At 38.5% G+C, this 17,443-nt stretch overlaps 4 protein-coding genes across 10 annotated transcripts in view; all 4 read left to right on the top strand.

The window, feature by feature from the left end:
• LOC112572661 (receptor-type tyrosine-protein phosphatase kappa-like) overlaps nt 1–17,443 on the top strand; it is a 503,329-nt gene that overhangs the window by 447,727 nt on the left and 38,159 nt on the right. The window lies entirely within an intron of this gene.
• Nucleotides 1–17,443, top strand: part of LOC112572684 (cell death abnormality protein 1-like) — a 54,571-nt gene that overhangs the window by 6,978 nt on the left and 30,150 nt on the right. The gene's annotated exons all lie outside the window — the stretch shown is intronic.
• Nucleotides 1–17,443, top strand: part of LOC112572662 (receptor-type tyrosine-protein phosphatase mu-like) — a 122,989-nt gene that overhangs the window by 87,434 nt on the left and 18,112 nt on the right. The window lies entirely within an intron of this gene.
• On the top strand, nt 6,117–14,631 carry LOC112572698. 3 transcript variants are annotated; one of them, XM_025252510.1, is made up of 9 exons: nt 6,118–6,997; nt 8,285–8,406; nt 10,954–11,163; nt 11,566–11,751; nt 11,972–12,109; nt 13,008–13,139; nt 13,525–13,652; nt 14,008–14,138; nt 14,500–14,631. In XM_025252510.1, the coding sequence occupies exons 2-7, from the start codon at nt 8,319–8,321 to the stop codon at nt 13,542–13,544; spliced, it is 774 nt and encodes a 257-aa protein (XP_025108295.1). In that variant the 5' UTR covers nt 6,118–6,997; nt 8,285–8,318; the 3' UTR covers nt 13,545–13,652; nt 14,008–14,138; nt 14,500–14,631. The 3 variants fall into 3 exon arrangements, with proteins under 3 accessions (XP_025108297.1, XP_025108296.1, XP_025108295.1); XM_025252512.1 differs by lacking the exon at nt 14,008–14,138 and having other exon boundaries at nt 6,117–6,997; nt 14,538–14,631; XM_025252511.1 differs by lacking the exon at nt 14,008–14,138 and having other exon boundaries at nt 6,117–6,997.

The raw sequence follows: 17,443 nt of genomic DNA, 5'->3' as shown, positions 1-17,443 counted from the left end.
TCTCGCAGAGTGTCAAGATGGTTGGTTTGGAGACAATTGTGCTGAAACGTGTGGACACTGTGTTGGAGGTAACTCTACCTGTGACAAGACCGATGGGAGTTGTCCTTCCTGTGACGGTGAATTGCAGTTACCTCTGTGTAAAGGTGTGTAGACACTCGTGCACTTCAGACAACACATATTTCAGAAATTACTGGTCATAAAAAACATCTACATTAATGTAAAAAACAGCCTCTCACATGCAGCTCTGCAGCTACTTTCTGACGAAATAAAATACTGACAAACTCTGAATTAGAAATACATAGTCTACCCAGACACCAAGCATCTCTGAAAATCTTTGACTCGTAGTCGGTGAATCTGTCATCAGGGATGGGAGTAGCTGTAGACTAGTACTAGCTACAGCTACTGTAGCCAGCTACAAATTTTGTAGCTTGTAGTGTAGCCGGCTACAATTTTTTAAAAAGTAGCTTGTAGCCGTAGCTACATTTTAGAAAGAAGCCGTAGCTTGGCTACATGTTGGCTACTTTCACGACCATTCGTCGACAGCGTGTGAGCAAGACGACGACAGCCACTGCTCTCACTGCTCGGTGTTGTGACAGTCAGACACCACGTGTCTCGCACGCTCAGTAACCGCAAGTACTGTGTCGTCCATGTGGCGGGAGCGATTTGCCAGGTATTTTGTTTCATTTGAAAAACGAAGATGGACGTACCCATCAATTTCGAGCCTTACTTGAAATTCTTTACATTTTGTGAAGCAACAGAAAGTGGGTATACATGTACTTTCAAATGCAAGAATGGGTGCGGCAGCACGAAAAAGTACTCAACGAACAAGACGTCGGCGTTTAATTTGAGAACGCACTTGCAGGTAAGTTCGTTGAGATTTTCATCGATCTTCATTCTTCATGTTTATTCTTCAAGCTTGTCTGCTTTTGGAATAGAGGAGTGTACATGTTGTAAAGATTGTGGAAAGGTAAGGGGTTGCATCAACGTGATTACCGCAGGGGCGACGACTGATCATACTGCTGTCTTTACAGTTTCTGTACTATCTATTTACTCTTTGTCATAAAGTGTGTGTGTGTTTTGGTTTGTTTGTATGAAAAGAGCATGGAGGACGTTTGAACAGTATGGTGGCTTGAAGGATTTTATATTTAATGCTAGTAATTTAATATGACAATTAGCTTGGTAGAAACTTGCTGTGATTGTGAATGGACTTCTAAAATTTTGTTTCATTTTCATGTGTTTATTTTAGAGGAAACATCCACTGCTTGCCAGGCAGTGGACTCAAGACTTGGAAACGTCACGAAAGCGGAAAAGGGAAGACGACGACCAACCCTCTGTCTCGAAGCTCTTCAAAGTGGAACACAAGAGTACCATCAGCTAAGCAGACGTCAATTCCGCCGTCCTTGATTACCTGTTGGAATGCAACCTGTCCTTCTTCATGCTGGAGAACGAGAAGATTTCAAAGTTCGTGTCCAGACTCACTGGCCAGGAAACGCAGTTAATGAGCAGGAAAACGGCGAACCAAATGTTGGAGGTAAGTTTTACTTTTTTTTTTTCTTCCTTTTTTGTTTGTTTTAATAGTTTTATTTTAAGTAGGGTGATGTATCCACAATTAATATCTTTTGTTCTTGGTCACATAACTCAAATTTCATGTGCCTCGACTACTTGCAGGGCGAGAAGTGCGTGGGCTTGGGACACCTCCTGCCTCAGCTCAACACCCTCAAAATCCGCATCAAGCAACAGAAGTCCAAGCTAGAAATCTGTGGTCCCCTAGCTACTGCTGTCCTGAATGGGTTGGAGACCAGATTTGCTGATGCCTATAAGGACCAAGACACCCTGCTTGCAACTGTGTCGAACCCAAGGTGAGGGAGAGTTATCGTTATTTCAATGTATTTTTTCTTCATTTATAAGCTACTCTGTGTCACTGTCCTTTTGAGAATGAGAAGAATGTGAAGCGCTTAGAGCTCAGATTACACGAGAATAAGCTTCTACAAATATCCGTAAATAAATTAAAAAATAAACTTTTGACGGGGGGTGGGGGGAGGGGGGGTGTTGATTTAAAAAAAAAAACATAATATTCACTGTCACTGGTCTTTTGACACTTGCCTACAAATCAAAATAAGTACATAAAAACCAGTACATTTTATAAAATTAATTAAAAAACAACAATAAGGAAAAAAATTAACCAAATTAAACAAAGCATTAATTATTGTGCATATTATTGTTTCAGGTGCAAGTTGATGTGGACTGGGGACCAAACCCTGCGTGAGAAATGCAGATCCCTCTTGACTGCAGAGGCAGCATTGATGGACACGCCAGTCCAATCCCCAACCAAGTGCTCAGCTGAACAGGCAGACTTCATCATTTATGAAGAAGTTACCGGCACCCCTGAGACAACTACCTTCCTGATGTCTGGATTGTCACAGAATGTCAGTGAACTGGACAAATAGCCCACAATCAAACAAATCTCTTTGCGCACCAACACCGTCTTGCCAAGCAGTGCTGCGGTTGAGAGATAGTTCAGTCTGGCAGGACTTATCATGACAAAGCTGCGCACTAGGGTGACAGACAGCAACTTCGAGGCCAAAGTTCTGGTCAAATTCAATTCCATGAAGGACTGAAAGCATGTACATTTGTTTTAACAGTATTCACAAATTATCAGCACTAAGTCAAAAGTTTGTTTTATACCTTTGCATTTTGTTGTTAATATGGAGTTTTTGGTGGTCTCAGATCAGAATAAAGGTCAATGTATATAAAAACCAGTTCTTGTGTTAGCAAGTAATAGTGTTTTGTGTGTATGTTTGATGTTTGTGTATGTTGCTACAGCCAGCTGGCTACAGCTAACTTTTTATAACATCACGCTTTTAAAAGTAGCCCAAAGTAGCTGGCTACTTTTTGGAAAATTGTAGCTGTAGTGTAGCCGGCTACAAATTAAAAGTAGTTTGCCCATCCCTGTCTGTCATCTACCTCGTTCAGCAGCTTCAAAGTACGTTTCAGAAAATTTCTATCTGCTAAGTTTGATGGCGTAAAGAATATAAAGTATTCATTTTTTTTCTCTTAAAAACTATTACAAACTATATCAAACTACTGATGTTGCGAAGCCTTGTACACATAAGTCATGTGTCACCTCTTTACTCTTTACTCTTTCTTTCTTTCTTCTTTTCTTTCTTTCTTTCTTTCTTTCTTTCTTTCTTTCTTTCTTTCTTTCTTTCTTTCTTTCTTTCTTTCTCTGAAGATAACATTTGTTTCCAGAGTCGGTGACATTAGAGCAAACTCAGTCCAGCGGTCCTCCTGTTGGTTCAATCGTTGGCCCTGTCTTGGCTGTAGTTGTTGCTGCAGTTGTTGCAGTCATCGTCGTTGTGTGGCTGAGGTAAATAAAAGTGCACCGTCTTAAGGGGCTTTAAAGTATTTCTGCTTGTGTCTGTTCCAGTTAAAACAAAGTGAGAATTAACAGTGGAACACGCTTCAGTTTTCTTTTTATGTTTCATCTGTTTCTGCAAACAGGCAAAAGAAAAGAAATCTAGACAAATGAGAGGAAACAATGAGAATCGAGATGAGGACAATAATTCCATGCAGCTTTATAAAACAGTAAAATTCTAGATGTTACTATTGACAACATTGTCTTGGTCCTAGCAATAGTCAAAACTATAGCACAGGCGTCTTGTTAGTGTTCAAAGAATTCTATCAAGTCGGTGTGACTCAAACCAAAAATACAGCCTCACGGTTCACCGTCTCTAAGAGTTCCACCTCTACTGACTAGATAAAACTTCAACCAAAATATGCTCGTCTTGAGAAATACTAACAGGCAAAATTCCCCATAGAGTTTTTACTATCTTCTTTATCAAAATAATAAAAGGGTTTCACAAGCTCAATATTCCCATACCAATAATCTATCTATTAAAGACATGCCTATGATGTTCTGGCAGTGTTCTTTGGAACAACCTTCTCTTTGATCTCCAAACAATGGACACACTTCTTGAAGTTTTTACCGCCTTGCTTCAGCCATGACTTTGACTTTTACTGCTCTTTACATTTCTCTACTCCGACAACAACATTTACCGTGTGACTGTCATTTTTAAACTAGTCTTCGCTATTTGTCTAAGTAGTTTTTCTCAAAACATTTTAAAGACGCCTTTGCCGATCTTATTTATTATTTCTAGTTCTGAACATTGTTAGTTCATAAGCTGAATCATTATTGGACATGTACTTTTTTTCAAGTAAAATGTACAAAATTTTATTGAATGTGTTAAAATACTTCAGGAGGTTAAGAAAATCGCGGTCTCAACAACCAAATGAAGCTGACAGTTCACCTTATGAAATCTCGATGACGAGTGTGGCAGGTAATTATATTTATACTGCTCATATTAAGTCTGGTTAATGTTATATCACCAGTTGTGTTCCCATTCTCATGCTCTAGATTGTAGAATCGACAATATTTACCATGGTCTTCTCGACATAACTGTAGATATCAGATTGTAAGTTAAGGTATTCGTTGTAAATGTATAGAAACTCACTGCCGTCAAAATAACAGTTTATCTCTGGATGAATCTGTATAGTAAATGATATTGTACATTGGCCCCTGTACATCTGGTTTTCCAAAATACTCCCAGTCTGATGCCGCATACAATCCCAGATTAGAATATGGGGAAAGTGTCGAGGGTCAGTGTCTTGTGTAAAAATTATATCCGTTATAACCTTTGACTTTTGAGATATGTTAGCAATGAGTTATTTGATCTAGATCCGTCTATGCCAACATCGCGTCCAGACAAAAAGGCAGACGACACATCAGACTACAGCAACATCGGCGACAGCATCAACATCTATGACGCACTCAAAGCCCCTGATGACGACAGCAAAGCAGTTTACACGTCGCTACGCTGTCATGCTAACGCCCACTGATGACGTCAGCACAAACAGAAAGTTCACGAGGTCAACAACTCACCTGCTGTAATTCTCTTCATATGTGATATGACTACGCATATTGATTGCAATAAGTGGGCAAAGTCATCTCTGTTTAAAAGACTATATAATCAGAGAATGATGTTCTCTCGTCTAACATCGAACGATGTCTAACATCAAATAACCGGCTTGAGATGGAAAGTCCTTTGAACGTTTCTTTGTTGTATTTGAATACCAAGGCATTTTCCACAGCGTCCACAACACGCACAACATATGTGACAACAGTAGAGCTACCTGCAATACCATTAGTCTTCATAAGAACTGTCAAGGAAGCTGGACATGTTCACAGTCAACATGTGAACAAGTGAAAGTGGTCTAATATGTATGTGTGTAGCTATACCTCTCTAAATATTTACGTAGATTATACTAAATGGTTCGCATGCTTAAGTTTGAGCCAGCAGTAATATGCAAAGAGTAAACATTTTTAAATGTTTCATGTCATAGCTGTTTTATGGCAAATTCTGCGATAAATTATAACTTTCTTATTTTCTTTATTTCCTTTAAAAAAAACACTATATTTTTGCACCTTTTGTACACATAAGACATTTGTCACATGAATACAAGCAGACAGTGGCTAGGGTTCTATAGCCCATGTCATCAATTATTCAACAGCTTCCAACAGCTGTTCCCTTTGAATTTACCTGAGTCACAAAGCTGTGATATTTTGTATCGAGGTGGACAACTGCCTTGTGCACAAGATTTACCTAAAACACTTAACAATTGCTGTACTTTACAATCATATTGTCAGCAACATGAAGTGACAGTAAGTGCTGATTGACACTCATTTCTGATGTTAGCGCCACGTGGAAAACATTCTCCACCATCTGAACAGCGCTTAGTCTAGCCACCATTCTCTTCTGGAAAGTTTGTTTAGTTGGTCTTTTGAAAGCATAAACGTGTCATTTTTATTATTTTTTTATATCCTGAGTGTGGCTTAAGGCAAATCTCTGTTTGTTTTATTGTATCTGCTTTCATTTTATAATAATAAATGCTTTATTTCGAGAAAGAAAATGTCAGCCACGTTTCTTTTTTTTCCCCTTGCATCTCTCATAGAAATTAGTTTAGTTTTTCTTATTTAGTTGTACTCGCATATTTAATTATTTACTTCCTTCGATACAGATGTATGCTTCCGTTTCACATTTTGTATTATTAGTTTTTATAATTTATTTATCAATACAAATATTTTTGTTAGACCTGTAAATACCAACAGCAAAACGCTTTGTCACTAAGCTACAATAACTATCGTTGAGTTTTATTCTGAAAGCCATCGCGTGGACAAGCTCATGTTTACGGTTATGATAACCTAATGACTTCTTCTATCAATACCTGTCATTCTATCGCTTGCACGACCGTTGGGTCAGGTGAGTCAAAGCAATCAGCTTCCGTCTTTGTGAACAAGTCAGTCGAGAGCTAAGCTGCTGCACACAGGAAGGAAAAAGTGATCTTCTACAGGGATTTTCCCTCATCTTACATTCGCCCTTGTTCACCTTTCTGATGTTTAATTTCCTTGTTTACTCAAACACATTTTGTAAACATCGGGCTGATCTCACATTTGCTAGTGTAAAGGTCGTGTAGCTCACGACAACCAAGTAATACAAAGCTCGCGCTAGTTGCGAAAAGCCAAACAGCTCAGGACTTGAAATATTTCTCTTTGACCCCTGCTACAAATTACTTTTTGCACCTTATCAACCACTAGTACACTTCTGCTGTCATGGACGAGTCTAGCTCAACATTAAAACACACACACAGCCCATACAGATGAGATAACCACAAAAATGTGAAGTTTAACGATTGTGGCAGTGAATGAGTTTTAAAAAATCCTATTTTTTTAGTGAGTGAATTGGAATTCCCATCATGACATGTTTCAATGGTTGCATGTTATCTGTTGAATATAAAAAGGTCTTATCACCTGACAACACAGTCGTTCTTTTTAATATATTAGAGTTTGTTACCTTCCTTTTCTTTCCTCTCAGTAATGTCTGTTTTCGCCTGTATTGAAGATTGAAATATTTCTTGAAGATAATTTCGTCAAAGTCGTGAAGTAAGTATTTTTTTTACTTTTCCTATATATTTAGCTAGCAATAGTGACTGAGGGTACATATAACAGTTTTGTTTCAGAAATTACAGCGAACTAAACAGACCAGCTACAAGAAATATGTAAAAATCATCCGACTTTCAAAACCACGGTTTCACATTTCTCATACAAAAGTATTTTGTCTTATCACTAACAGTGAAACAAGCTTGACTTCTGCTTGTTACTACTTGTGACTTGATTTGTGACTTGATATGAAGACGATATGGGGACTAGAGGAGGGGTATGGTTGTTAAACTGTGTGGAGATGCTATGGGATGACACAGCAAGACAAAAGAGAAAATTACTGTGTCGGGATGAAACTTGAAACTTGTTGACTTGTGATGTGGTCATGAAAGAAGCGAGAGCCAGAAAATCAGAAAGTAGATTAAATTGCCTTTATTACCCATTAATAAAAAGCAACAAAAATGCAATACACAGATCCTGCAATATCATACACTAGGAAGTTTTTTTCATTCTTAGACGGAATAAAACTTAATCTTAATTCACAATCATAGTTACCATCTCTAAAAGGAGATTTCTGAAGATATAATTACCTCAGGCATCTTGGAGGCTTAGTTATGTCGGTCTCCATGAGGACATGTTTGCCTTTAAACTACAAGAAAACTACGTTTTGACGAATGTTTAACTGTGCTTTGATGTGAACCTCAGTGCCAGTCTATTCGTGTAAACAAGATAGTTGACAAATTCATCGTTTATCTACTTAAATGACAACTTGTTCAACACACTCTCTTAACCTATCACATCGTCTGTTATAACGCACACACGTTAGCAAACACACAAACACACACACTACAACGTTCAATGATTAAGAGTTACACAGTGCAACACAAGTAGTTTTACAGATAATTTTTATGGACAAATTCCCCAGCACCCGGATATAAGTTCCATAACAAACAATCCCTCCCGTAAGACCTGATTGACAACTCAAGTAGGAAACGATAAGGGTTAAGGTCGATGCGACCTTTGTGCTGCACCAGTGCACCTGTCCTGTGTTTTCTCGTGAACAAGACAGTCCACCCACTGGTCTCCTCTCCTATACATCTATATATCTACTCAACCCTCACACACACACACACACAGGAACGACTTATGAAAAGTAAAGACACATAAAAAAGTTGAATAATTAAATAGGGTCATAAACAATGCTAGAGATTAATTTGTGGATAAATTTTAAAGTAACTGTAAGTCAGTTTGAGGACGACAGTTTCTTGTGCATTCACGTTCTTTTCTTAGACGACATCGTCAACCAGGAAGTCAGTTGGAAGTAATGGCGGACTGTACATACATACAGGTCCTCAGACTTACTGTGATTGCCGAATTATTACTTTTGTGTGTTGCCCAGAACACACACATGCGTGAGTACATTTGCGTGAAATGCTTTCCTCTGTTTTGTTGTTAAAATTTAACCTAAGGACTTGAAACTAAATGTCTCAGTGAGTATTATTAGTCACAGGGAAGATGTGGTCTAACTACACACAGTGAAATAAATGTGGGGATCCGGGTAGAGCTGCAGCCGCCGCTGATTTTATTTGGTTGTCTCCCGGTATTTGAAATGTACTGTCTCTCCGTTTAGTGAAGATGCTAGGTGCTTTCCAGTCTGTACTTAAAGCCAATCTCTTTCACATATACCTACTGTCATCAGTTTATCATCATTGCTACTTTCTCCTCTTTGTGTTCTTGCATCACCCAGCACTAAGGTGACCAGACGTCCCGCTTTAGGCCGGACAGTCCCGCTTTTGACATCGTGTCCCGCCTGCTCATTGGGCGGGACGCCCAATGTCCCGCTTTCTGGCTTTCTGGCAAGTCCATCAAATGTCCCGGTTGTCTTTAAAAATCACTTTTTTCGGCGTTCTTTGACGGTGACGACACCATCATCGGCACGTGTCCCGCTTTCGCCTTCGAAACGTCTGGTCACCTTACCCAGCACCCTGGACATGTTCATCCGGCCTTTGTTTTTCTAAGCCCTTCCCTGTCATAATGCCTCGCCATTTATTGCCTCTTCTGTCTTGTGAAGCACATTGACCTCACGGGAAACGTTCTATTTAAATTTATTATTTTTATTTGCTAGAGGTAGAATATTCCGTTAAATTTGTGGTTGATGACAGAAAATTAATAAAGTAGGTCTATTCCTGAACCGTGTTAAAAGATGTGTTTAAATAATTACTGGTGTAACCGGGTTGGTCTCCAACATATTCACCAAGCAAAATGTTAAGAACTACACAAAGAGAACGAAGACAGCATTATCACAGTCATATTAACTCAACACAACTAAATTTATAAATTAATAAAAAAAAGCACCAATAATCAACCATCAAACTAACATTGCTTACACTGACCTACTTTTAACACGTGGGGTTGTCTCTGTCTCTACCTAGAGACTCAGTCCCTCTCATATGGAAAAGCGGAATAACAGAAGAGAGTGAGTCACATGTTTCATCCCACATTTTTTAAGTCTATAAAACATTTATTTTCCTCATGTTCGAAACTCTAACATTTGATTTCACGATTCTTCTTTTGTCCAAAAACAACTATTGTGGATTTCGCGGGGTCTAAAAATGCCATCCAAAAATACAAAAATTTAATCAATGAAAGGAGTCAGATATACTTTTATCTAAGAGTCTAACCAACCGTCACAGAGGATCAAAACACTAAAAAAAACATCCAGACTACAAGGACTTACAACTCTCGTGTCAGTGCCCAATAGAAAAGAAATATCTAGTTTCATTAGCTAGGTTTTGGCTTCCCTCAGTCTGGGTTTTACCGGTATTTCACCTTGTGATTGTTAATAGTGTATTGTCTCTGTTAGCATTTTTTTTACCCAATAGCCAGATAAAGTTGACAAAGTAATGATCCCATTGAGTTTCCTCGTGAGTCTCTTGTTTCAACGACATCTCAGAAACCAGTAAGAAGCAAGACCTGTCATTTCGAGGATGGTGGCCGTGTCTGTGAGGAGATTTTCAAGCTGTGCATGTTTATACAAATATTCTTTTTGTGTGTTGCCCAGGACACGCATATACGTGAGTACATTGGTACTGAGCAGTTTCGTCAAAACTATCGTTAACGACTATCTTAATGAAGTCTTGGAATATCTTTAAATGCTAGTACAGCACACAGTGTCTCATGACAAACGTCGATAACACGCATGATACCTATAGTGGCGTGGGAACCTGGAGGGTAAGGGGGGAAGAGGCAGCCACCCCCCTCAAAAAATATACTGAGGAGGCAAGAATGTGAACGTCGTTCACTGTTAGTATGGAATTTGCCCCCCCTTCCCCCAAACAAAACAAAAAAGAAAAAAGCTTGACCAAGCGGCACATCTTTCGATCCTCCTCTCTGCTCCTTTCACTTCCGAAGTGAGAAAGGGGGACGAAGAGACAGCCACATGTTTTCCCCAGTTTTTATAGACAGCTTCCGGAAGTCTCTTTTATAGCATGCGCGCCCCTTTTTTTTTTTTCTTTCGCCTTATTTAATTACGCACTACTATATGTACATAATATAATAATATGTACACTGTGCCGTTATCCTATAGACCCCTTCAAAGAGGGCCAATGCCCTACTCAATCAATCAATTAGTCAATCAGTCAATCAATATGTATTTCACTTACCTCTCTCGTCTTTCTTAACCTCGTTTTCTCTTGTCTTTTGTCTTATGAAACGACGACGCGATCTCTAAACCACCAGTTGTGTCTGGTAAAGATGTGGACCTCTACCAGCACTACCGGCAATTTATCCTTTATAATCTTATGAAATTTATTACATTTCTGTCTATAAAGCTTTTGTTTTCTTCATTATCAGTTCAAGTTTCTACTTCTTCAGATGAAGTTCACTCTTTATGTTTCTGCACGTTTTCTGAGTTCTTAGTGTCTCTTATTTTAGAACTGTACTTTTAAACACATTTTCAGAAAACGTTGCAATGGGCAAAGCGTGTGGCATAAGTTCTACGTGGAATCCCTCGGACACCTGCTCAGCGGTAATAAATGGAAACATCAGAGACCTCAATTATCCCGGCAACTGCATCCACACTGCGAGCTACGACAACTCACCTTTCTGGTGGGTGGACCTGGGGACTGAGTTCACCATCAGCACGATGACGATCTACGGTCGAACTGGCTGTGAGATGATGTTGTGATAATACTTTAAGTCACTGAGTCTGGTTTTTTCCTAACCCGTCAAACTACAGATTTTTTTTTAAATCGTCATCATCATTATAGCTGTTTTAAAATTTCTTTTAGGATTAGCTAAAAATTATCTTCAATATGTTTAACTATATAATAATTTACCAGAGTATACAAACTAATTTCATCATCACATATTAAAGACTTCATCTATATTATAGACTTTATTATTTGTTCAGTAACATGCCTTGTTTCATGTCACCTTTGATTGTAGATTCATCAAAACTCCTAGAACTATCGTTTTCATTATTCAAGATCATGTCCTAAAAGCTGTGTGAAGTTATGACAACATAACAATTGGTGTTACTTGATGTACTTGATTGTCTCGTTTGACTTCAGATATAGATAGGATGACTCAAGTTAACATTCTCCTTGATAACAACATCGTCAAAAGCTTCACCAGATACGACACATGGACAAACGATAAATATGACATCACAGTTGGTCGTGTAGGGCGAATTGTCAAAATTACAAAAGACAGTAACTCGGGTGAAACGATGAACATTTGTCAGGTGGAGGTGTGGGGTACGTACACTGTACTCTTTTAAACATTTTCTTCAAACGCTTCTAGGAATTCGTCTAGGGCGGGAGATTGCGAGTGTGTGTGTGTGTTTTGTAATATGACGTGTGAAAATTAAGTTTTTGTTTGTTTGTTTGTTTGTTTGTTTGTTTGTTTGTTTTTTTGTTTGTTTGTTTGTTTGTTTGTTTGTTTGTTTGTTTGTTTGTTTGCTGTATTCTTTCCCAGCTCAAGTGTGTTACGCCGGTTGGTATGGACACTACTGTACACAGGCCTGTACTTACTGTCCCAGCGGCTCTGTCTGTGACGAGGTGGACGGCAACTGTACGACCTGTGAAACCGGCTTCAAGCTGCCACACTGTGAAGGCTGGTATTTCTTTTTTAAAGAAACAAGAAAATAAATTGATCAGTACAAAATTACCAGGAGCCTCAGACAAGAAGAAATTCATAGCATAAAGCTCTTAATTCAAATACAGGAAATACCAATTCACATTCACAAAATCATTAATTCATAATTTGTGTGAACATTGATACGGTTCTTTGGAACTTTCTTTTTTCCACAATGTGCATAGTGTAAGTCAATGAATTAATAAACAAATCTTTTTCATCTTAAACCTTTTTCTTTACATCCCAAACACCTAGAGCTTATTCATTTATCTCAAAAAGAGAGGATAATGTATCACTGGCAATAGAAGAAAACAGTTGAAATAGAAGAAAAGAAATGCTTAGAATTGCTCTATGAGCACAGCAATAGTTTTGAAGTCTGTTAAATGCGAGTATAATTAGTACAAGGAACACCATGACACGTAATAATGCAGCATATGTATCTCTATATTATTATCAAAGTATTTTGTAATAAAATTTTTCTGGATGGCTTACAAAACTATTTCATGTAACAGGTCAACTTCGTCAAACAATTTTTTTTAACTGTAATGAACCTGTGATTTATTTAGGGCACAATCACTCTTACGTAGTAACATGCTATCAACGCTTATGACAAGTAAGAGACATGGACAGTATATGACAGACAAACAAATGTGCAAATAAGTAATAACAGACAAACATAGAAGACATACAGAGAAATCCAGTGACAAACTCTAAGGATGACATTGTCATGAATCTGCGGAAGAAGACGAGCAGACGGACTAGTCAATCTATGACATCTATGTTTATCGGTTTTAGTTTTTTGTGGTTTAGCTCAAACAAATGGGTTGACCTTAAGAATTACATCGAAAACGCTTAAATTAACTTTATTTATGTGCAGCGTGTGATAACGGTTGGTATGGAGACAACTGTACACAATCTTGTGGTCACTGTGCCGGTCGTGCTGTCTGTGACAAGGTGACCGGCAACTGTACGTCCTGCCAGACAGGCTTCCTGTTCCCCTTGTGTAAAGGTCAGTATACTGTCTATGCTTAAAATTCAAGAATTATTCATTAGGTTTTAGGTTCTGAAGACGAGGGATAAATCAATCAATATTTCCCCATTAAGTCAATAATGCAAAAATACAGGATCAACATAAACTATAATCATTATATCCAAATAGTAACATAAACATAAAATATAAAATCTTAGGGTAATTATATATGTATATATGTGTAACATAAAACGTTATCTAGGTAAACTCTGGTGAACACATCCAGAGGATGTCAAAAACATTGAGTACCTGAGCTCGAGTAACGTGACTGTGCATAAGTGTGTGTGTGAGAGAGAGAGAGACACTGATGTTTACAAGCTACAGATTGATGTCGGAAACTCTAGTGAATTTGTTTTCCTTGCAGTGTGTAGGGACGGTTTGTAGGTAACGACTGTCACAGACTTGTGTCACTTGTGCGGTGTGCTGTCTGTGACAAGGTGGACGGCAGCTGTACGTCCTGCCAGACCGGTTTCCAGTCACCCTTGTGTAAAGGTCAGTACACTTTTATACTTAAAATACAAGAATTATTCATCAGGTTTTAGGCACTAAATACGAGGGATAAATCAATCAATATTTCCCCATTAACAACATAAACTATAATCATTATATCCAAATAATAACAGAAATACGAAACTTAAATTCTTAGGTGATTATGCTTGTACATACCATAAACGTTATCTAGATAAACTCTGGTAAATATATGCAGACAAGGTCGAAAATATTAAGTACATGAGCTCCAGTAACCTGACTGTGCATAAGTGTGTGAGTGAGAGAGAGAGAGACGACTGATGTTTACAAGCTACAGATTGATGTCGGAAACTCTAATGAAGTTTGTATTCATGTGCAGTGTGTTGGGACGGTTGGTATGGTAACGACTGTCAAACAGACTTGTGGTCGTTGTGCCGGTGGTGCTGTCTGTGACAAGATGACCGGCAGCTGTACGTCCTGCCAGAACCGGCTTCATCACCTTGTGTAAAGGTCAGTACACTGTCTATGCTAAAGATTCAAGAAATATATCATAGGTTTTACCCAGTGAAAAGGAATAATAAAATCAATCTATATTTCCCCATTGTATCTATCTATAAAAGACAGGAGCAACATAAACATAAATCGATCATTATATACAGATAATAACAAAAACATAAATTTAAAATCTTAGGTGATTACGTACATAACAATAAACTTTAACTTTGTAAACTCTGGTAAACACATCCAGACGATGTCGAAAACAGTAACATGGATGTGCACATGTATGTTTGTGAGAGAGAGAGAGAATGAGCTGATGTTTACAAGCTACAGAATAATGTCGAAAACACTAGTGAAGTATGTGCATGTGCAGTGTGTAGAGACGGTTGGTATGGTAACGACTGTCAACAGACTTGTGGTCAGTGTGCCGGTGGTGCTGTCTGTGACAAAGTGGACGGCAGCTGTGCGACCTGCCTGACCGGCTTCCAGTTACCCTTGTGTAAAGGTCAGTATACTTTTATACTTAAAATTGAAGAATTATTCATTAGGTTTTAGGCACTAAAGACGAGGATAAATCTCACTATAAATCCATATATCACAATCTAAAGCACGAATCCGTTGCCTTCCGGCCAGTGTGTTCTAGATACGTACACAAAACTTTGTGTATACCGCGGTGCTGGTAACGGAGCTTTGCACATAATAGAAATCCTACTCTTAGTAATGATCTCTATCTTTTGTGTGCACCCTCAATTTTGTCTACAAATATTGCAGGATAACTTTCAAAACTAACCCACGTAAGGTGTCATTCGGTAAATTTTTAAATTCTGTCCTTTCTATTACAAAATACAATTTTAAAAGTCCTTATTTGACTAGTTCCAACACCGCCACAACATTCATACTACAGTGTAGGTGTATATATAATACCATTGCAAGGCATAACTTTTGCGTACATGGTTCTATTCGTTACACATTGTTACTCTAAAGCAATGGTTCTTAACTTGTTTGAGGTACCGAACCCACAAAGTTTCATATACACATTCATCGAGAACCCTTCTTTAGTGTCATCACGAATTGCGGGTGTGTCTCACCTAAGTGGCGGAGGCTTCGCTGACCCTGAGACACTCAACCGAACCCTCTAGGGTTCGATCGAACCCTGGTTAGAACCACTGATCTAAACAGTATTATTAGAATGTTAGCCACGCGCACTGCTCACTCCTTCAAGCGTACGGAGAATATTAACACCTGAGTGCACATGAATTTTTAAAGAGATTAGTGTATTCTGTTTATATTTGGGTTAATCACACAATAAAATTAATGGTATTATTTTGGGAATATCCTGTACAAGATGTGCGAACAAAGGTTTTTGTCTGGATTCTGAGGACAAGGTAAATCCTCAAGAGAACATGTGGTCACTGTGCTAACAGCCTGTGTGTTGACAAAGTCACACCGGCAGTTGTAGTTCTGTAGACTAGGCTTCCAGCCACACTTGTCCAAGGTGGTGCACTTTCTTTAATTTACTGAAAAAAAAGATCAGTGATAGAGTAAAACATCATATTATTGTAACCTTGGTAAGCAAATGCAAATTTCATACAAATTTCCTTGTCTACAGATTTTGACTCTTCTCTTGTGTACATCTTTCACACCAGTAAATATCGTAGAGCTCAGTGATTATAATCTTTAACTGCATTCCTTCTAACTTACTTTTTACTTGAGGCTTACACATTGAGATGCTGTGACTGTGTGTATAGTATTTGGACTTTTGTTTATATTTGTGTTTAGGTTCTGTCAATTTTTTTTAAAAAGTCATTTCCTATGTGAAATATAATTTGTAATAAGTAGCTGTTTAACATCAAGAGACTGCGGCTTCTCTTCCAGATGGTGTGACGGGTGGTAGGAGCTTCAACTGTAACACAGACTGTGGTAACTGTTTAGATCTTCGTGTCTGTAACAAAGGCGACAGGTAGGTTGTACATCCTTGTAAAGTGGTTTCAGCTACACTGGTGTAAGTAGAAGTCCTTTGATTATGGCTGTATACTAAATAAGCACTCATAGGCAGTAATAAATGCATGCTCACGCCTGATTGTCTCAAATACAGACAACAATGACTTGTCACAGATCGATAGTACACATATCAGTGAGAGAGAGTAGAAAGTGGAAGACGCAAGAAAACACGAAAATTGTGAGAGAAACGTCAGGTCAGGTGTGTCACTCATTTGCTGCATCTAAAGGTTGTTTTTTCCTACAGCTATGGACTCTGCAAGTCATCAAGATACAAAACGTGGATTGGTTTAATGAAAATTCGTGGTAAGCATGTATGGCGCGGTTGTTTTACATTCTTCATTTTGTTTTTTTCTCTTTTCTTCTTCTTGTTCTTTGAGTTATGAAAATATAAAAAGTACACTTATTCCGTTATATCGAGCGTATTAGTGACCTCACATACTTGAATTATACTATAATAGAAGCTCTCATCTTGTTGACATAGCCTAAATTCAAGTACTGGGTCAGGAATGTGTTGACGGAGATGGTGTGAACTGTACCAGACTTGCTGTAATTGCGCGGGTTGACTCTTTCTGTGACAAAGTCAACGGTACGTGTTGTGTCCTGCAAAACAGGTTTTCAATACCTCCATTTTTGTAACGGTCAGACAAAGAGCACAGAATCCCTTTTCCTTTCTGCACCCTGTGCTTCTCTCGTGACAAGCTTTCGAACTTTTTGGTACCACAGACGTGTTATTATTTAGGGTAGAGGAAGTGTATCTTGTTTAAGCTACATATCGGTACTGATCAATGCTAAAGTTTATTTAAACTTTTGATTCTGATGCAATTCTTGAAATATAGATGATAGATGTATTATCTTTCTTACTTAACAAACACAACGAGCGAGGGACGATGGTCATTCAGAGGAACTGGAAAGGTAAAGCTATTTGTCTCCGCAGTATACTCCTCTTCCGCTTCTTTTAATTTCTCTGCCCGAGTAGTCTTGGTGGTTGGTTCAAGCGAAGAAAGCGTAATTTTGTTTCTTCTGCGACTGTCAAGAGTTGTAGGAGAAACTGTGGCTGAAAACGTGTGGCATGTATGGGAGGTAACGTCTACCTGTGACAAAGACCAAGGGAGTGTCTTCTGTGACGTGAATTGGCAGTTACCTCTGTGTAAGGGTGAGTGAGACACAGCATATGGCACTTCAGAGTAAAGCTCTATCAATAATTATCTCCGTCTGAAGATGAATTTTGTTTTCAGAGCCGATGAAATTTAGAGCAAACTAAATCCAGCGGGCTCTTGTCGTTCCACGTTGGTCCTGTCTTGCTTATATTGGTGCTG

The sequence above is a fragment of the Pomacea canaliculata genome, linkage group LG9 (assembly GCF_003073045.1).
Source record: "Pomacea canaliculata isolate SZHN2017 linkage group LG9, ASM307304v1, whole genome shotgun sequence".
Classification (NCBI taxonomy): domain Eukaryota; kingdom Metazoa; phylum Mollusca; class Gastropoda; order Architaenioglossa; family Ampullariidae; genus Pomacea; species Pomacea canaliculata.
Note: the sequence above shows the minus strand (reverse complement) of the source record. Positions and strands in the feature narration are given on the sequence as shown.

Coding starts and splice junctions, on each gene's coding strand:
- LOC112572698 (XM_025252512.1), top strand. CDS start 8,319: ATGGCGGACTGTACATACATACAGGTCCTCAGACTTACTGTGATTGCC. Junction 11,752..11,971: donor TTGTCAGGTGGAGGTGTGGG/GTACGTACACTG, acceptor ATTCTTTCCCAG/CTCAAGTGTGTTACGCCGGT. Junction 13,140..13,524: donor CCTGTTCCCCTTGTGTAAAG/GTCAGTATACTG, acceptor TTTTCCTTGCAG/TGTGTAGGGACGGTTTGTAG.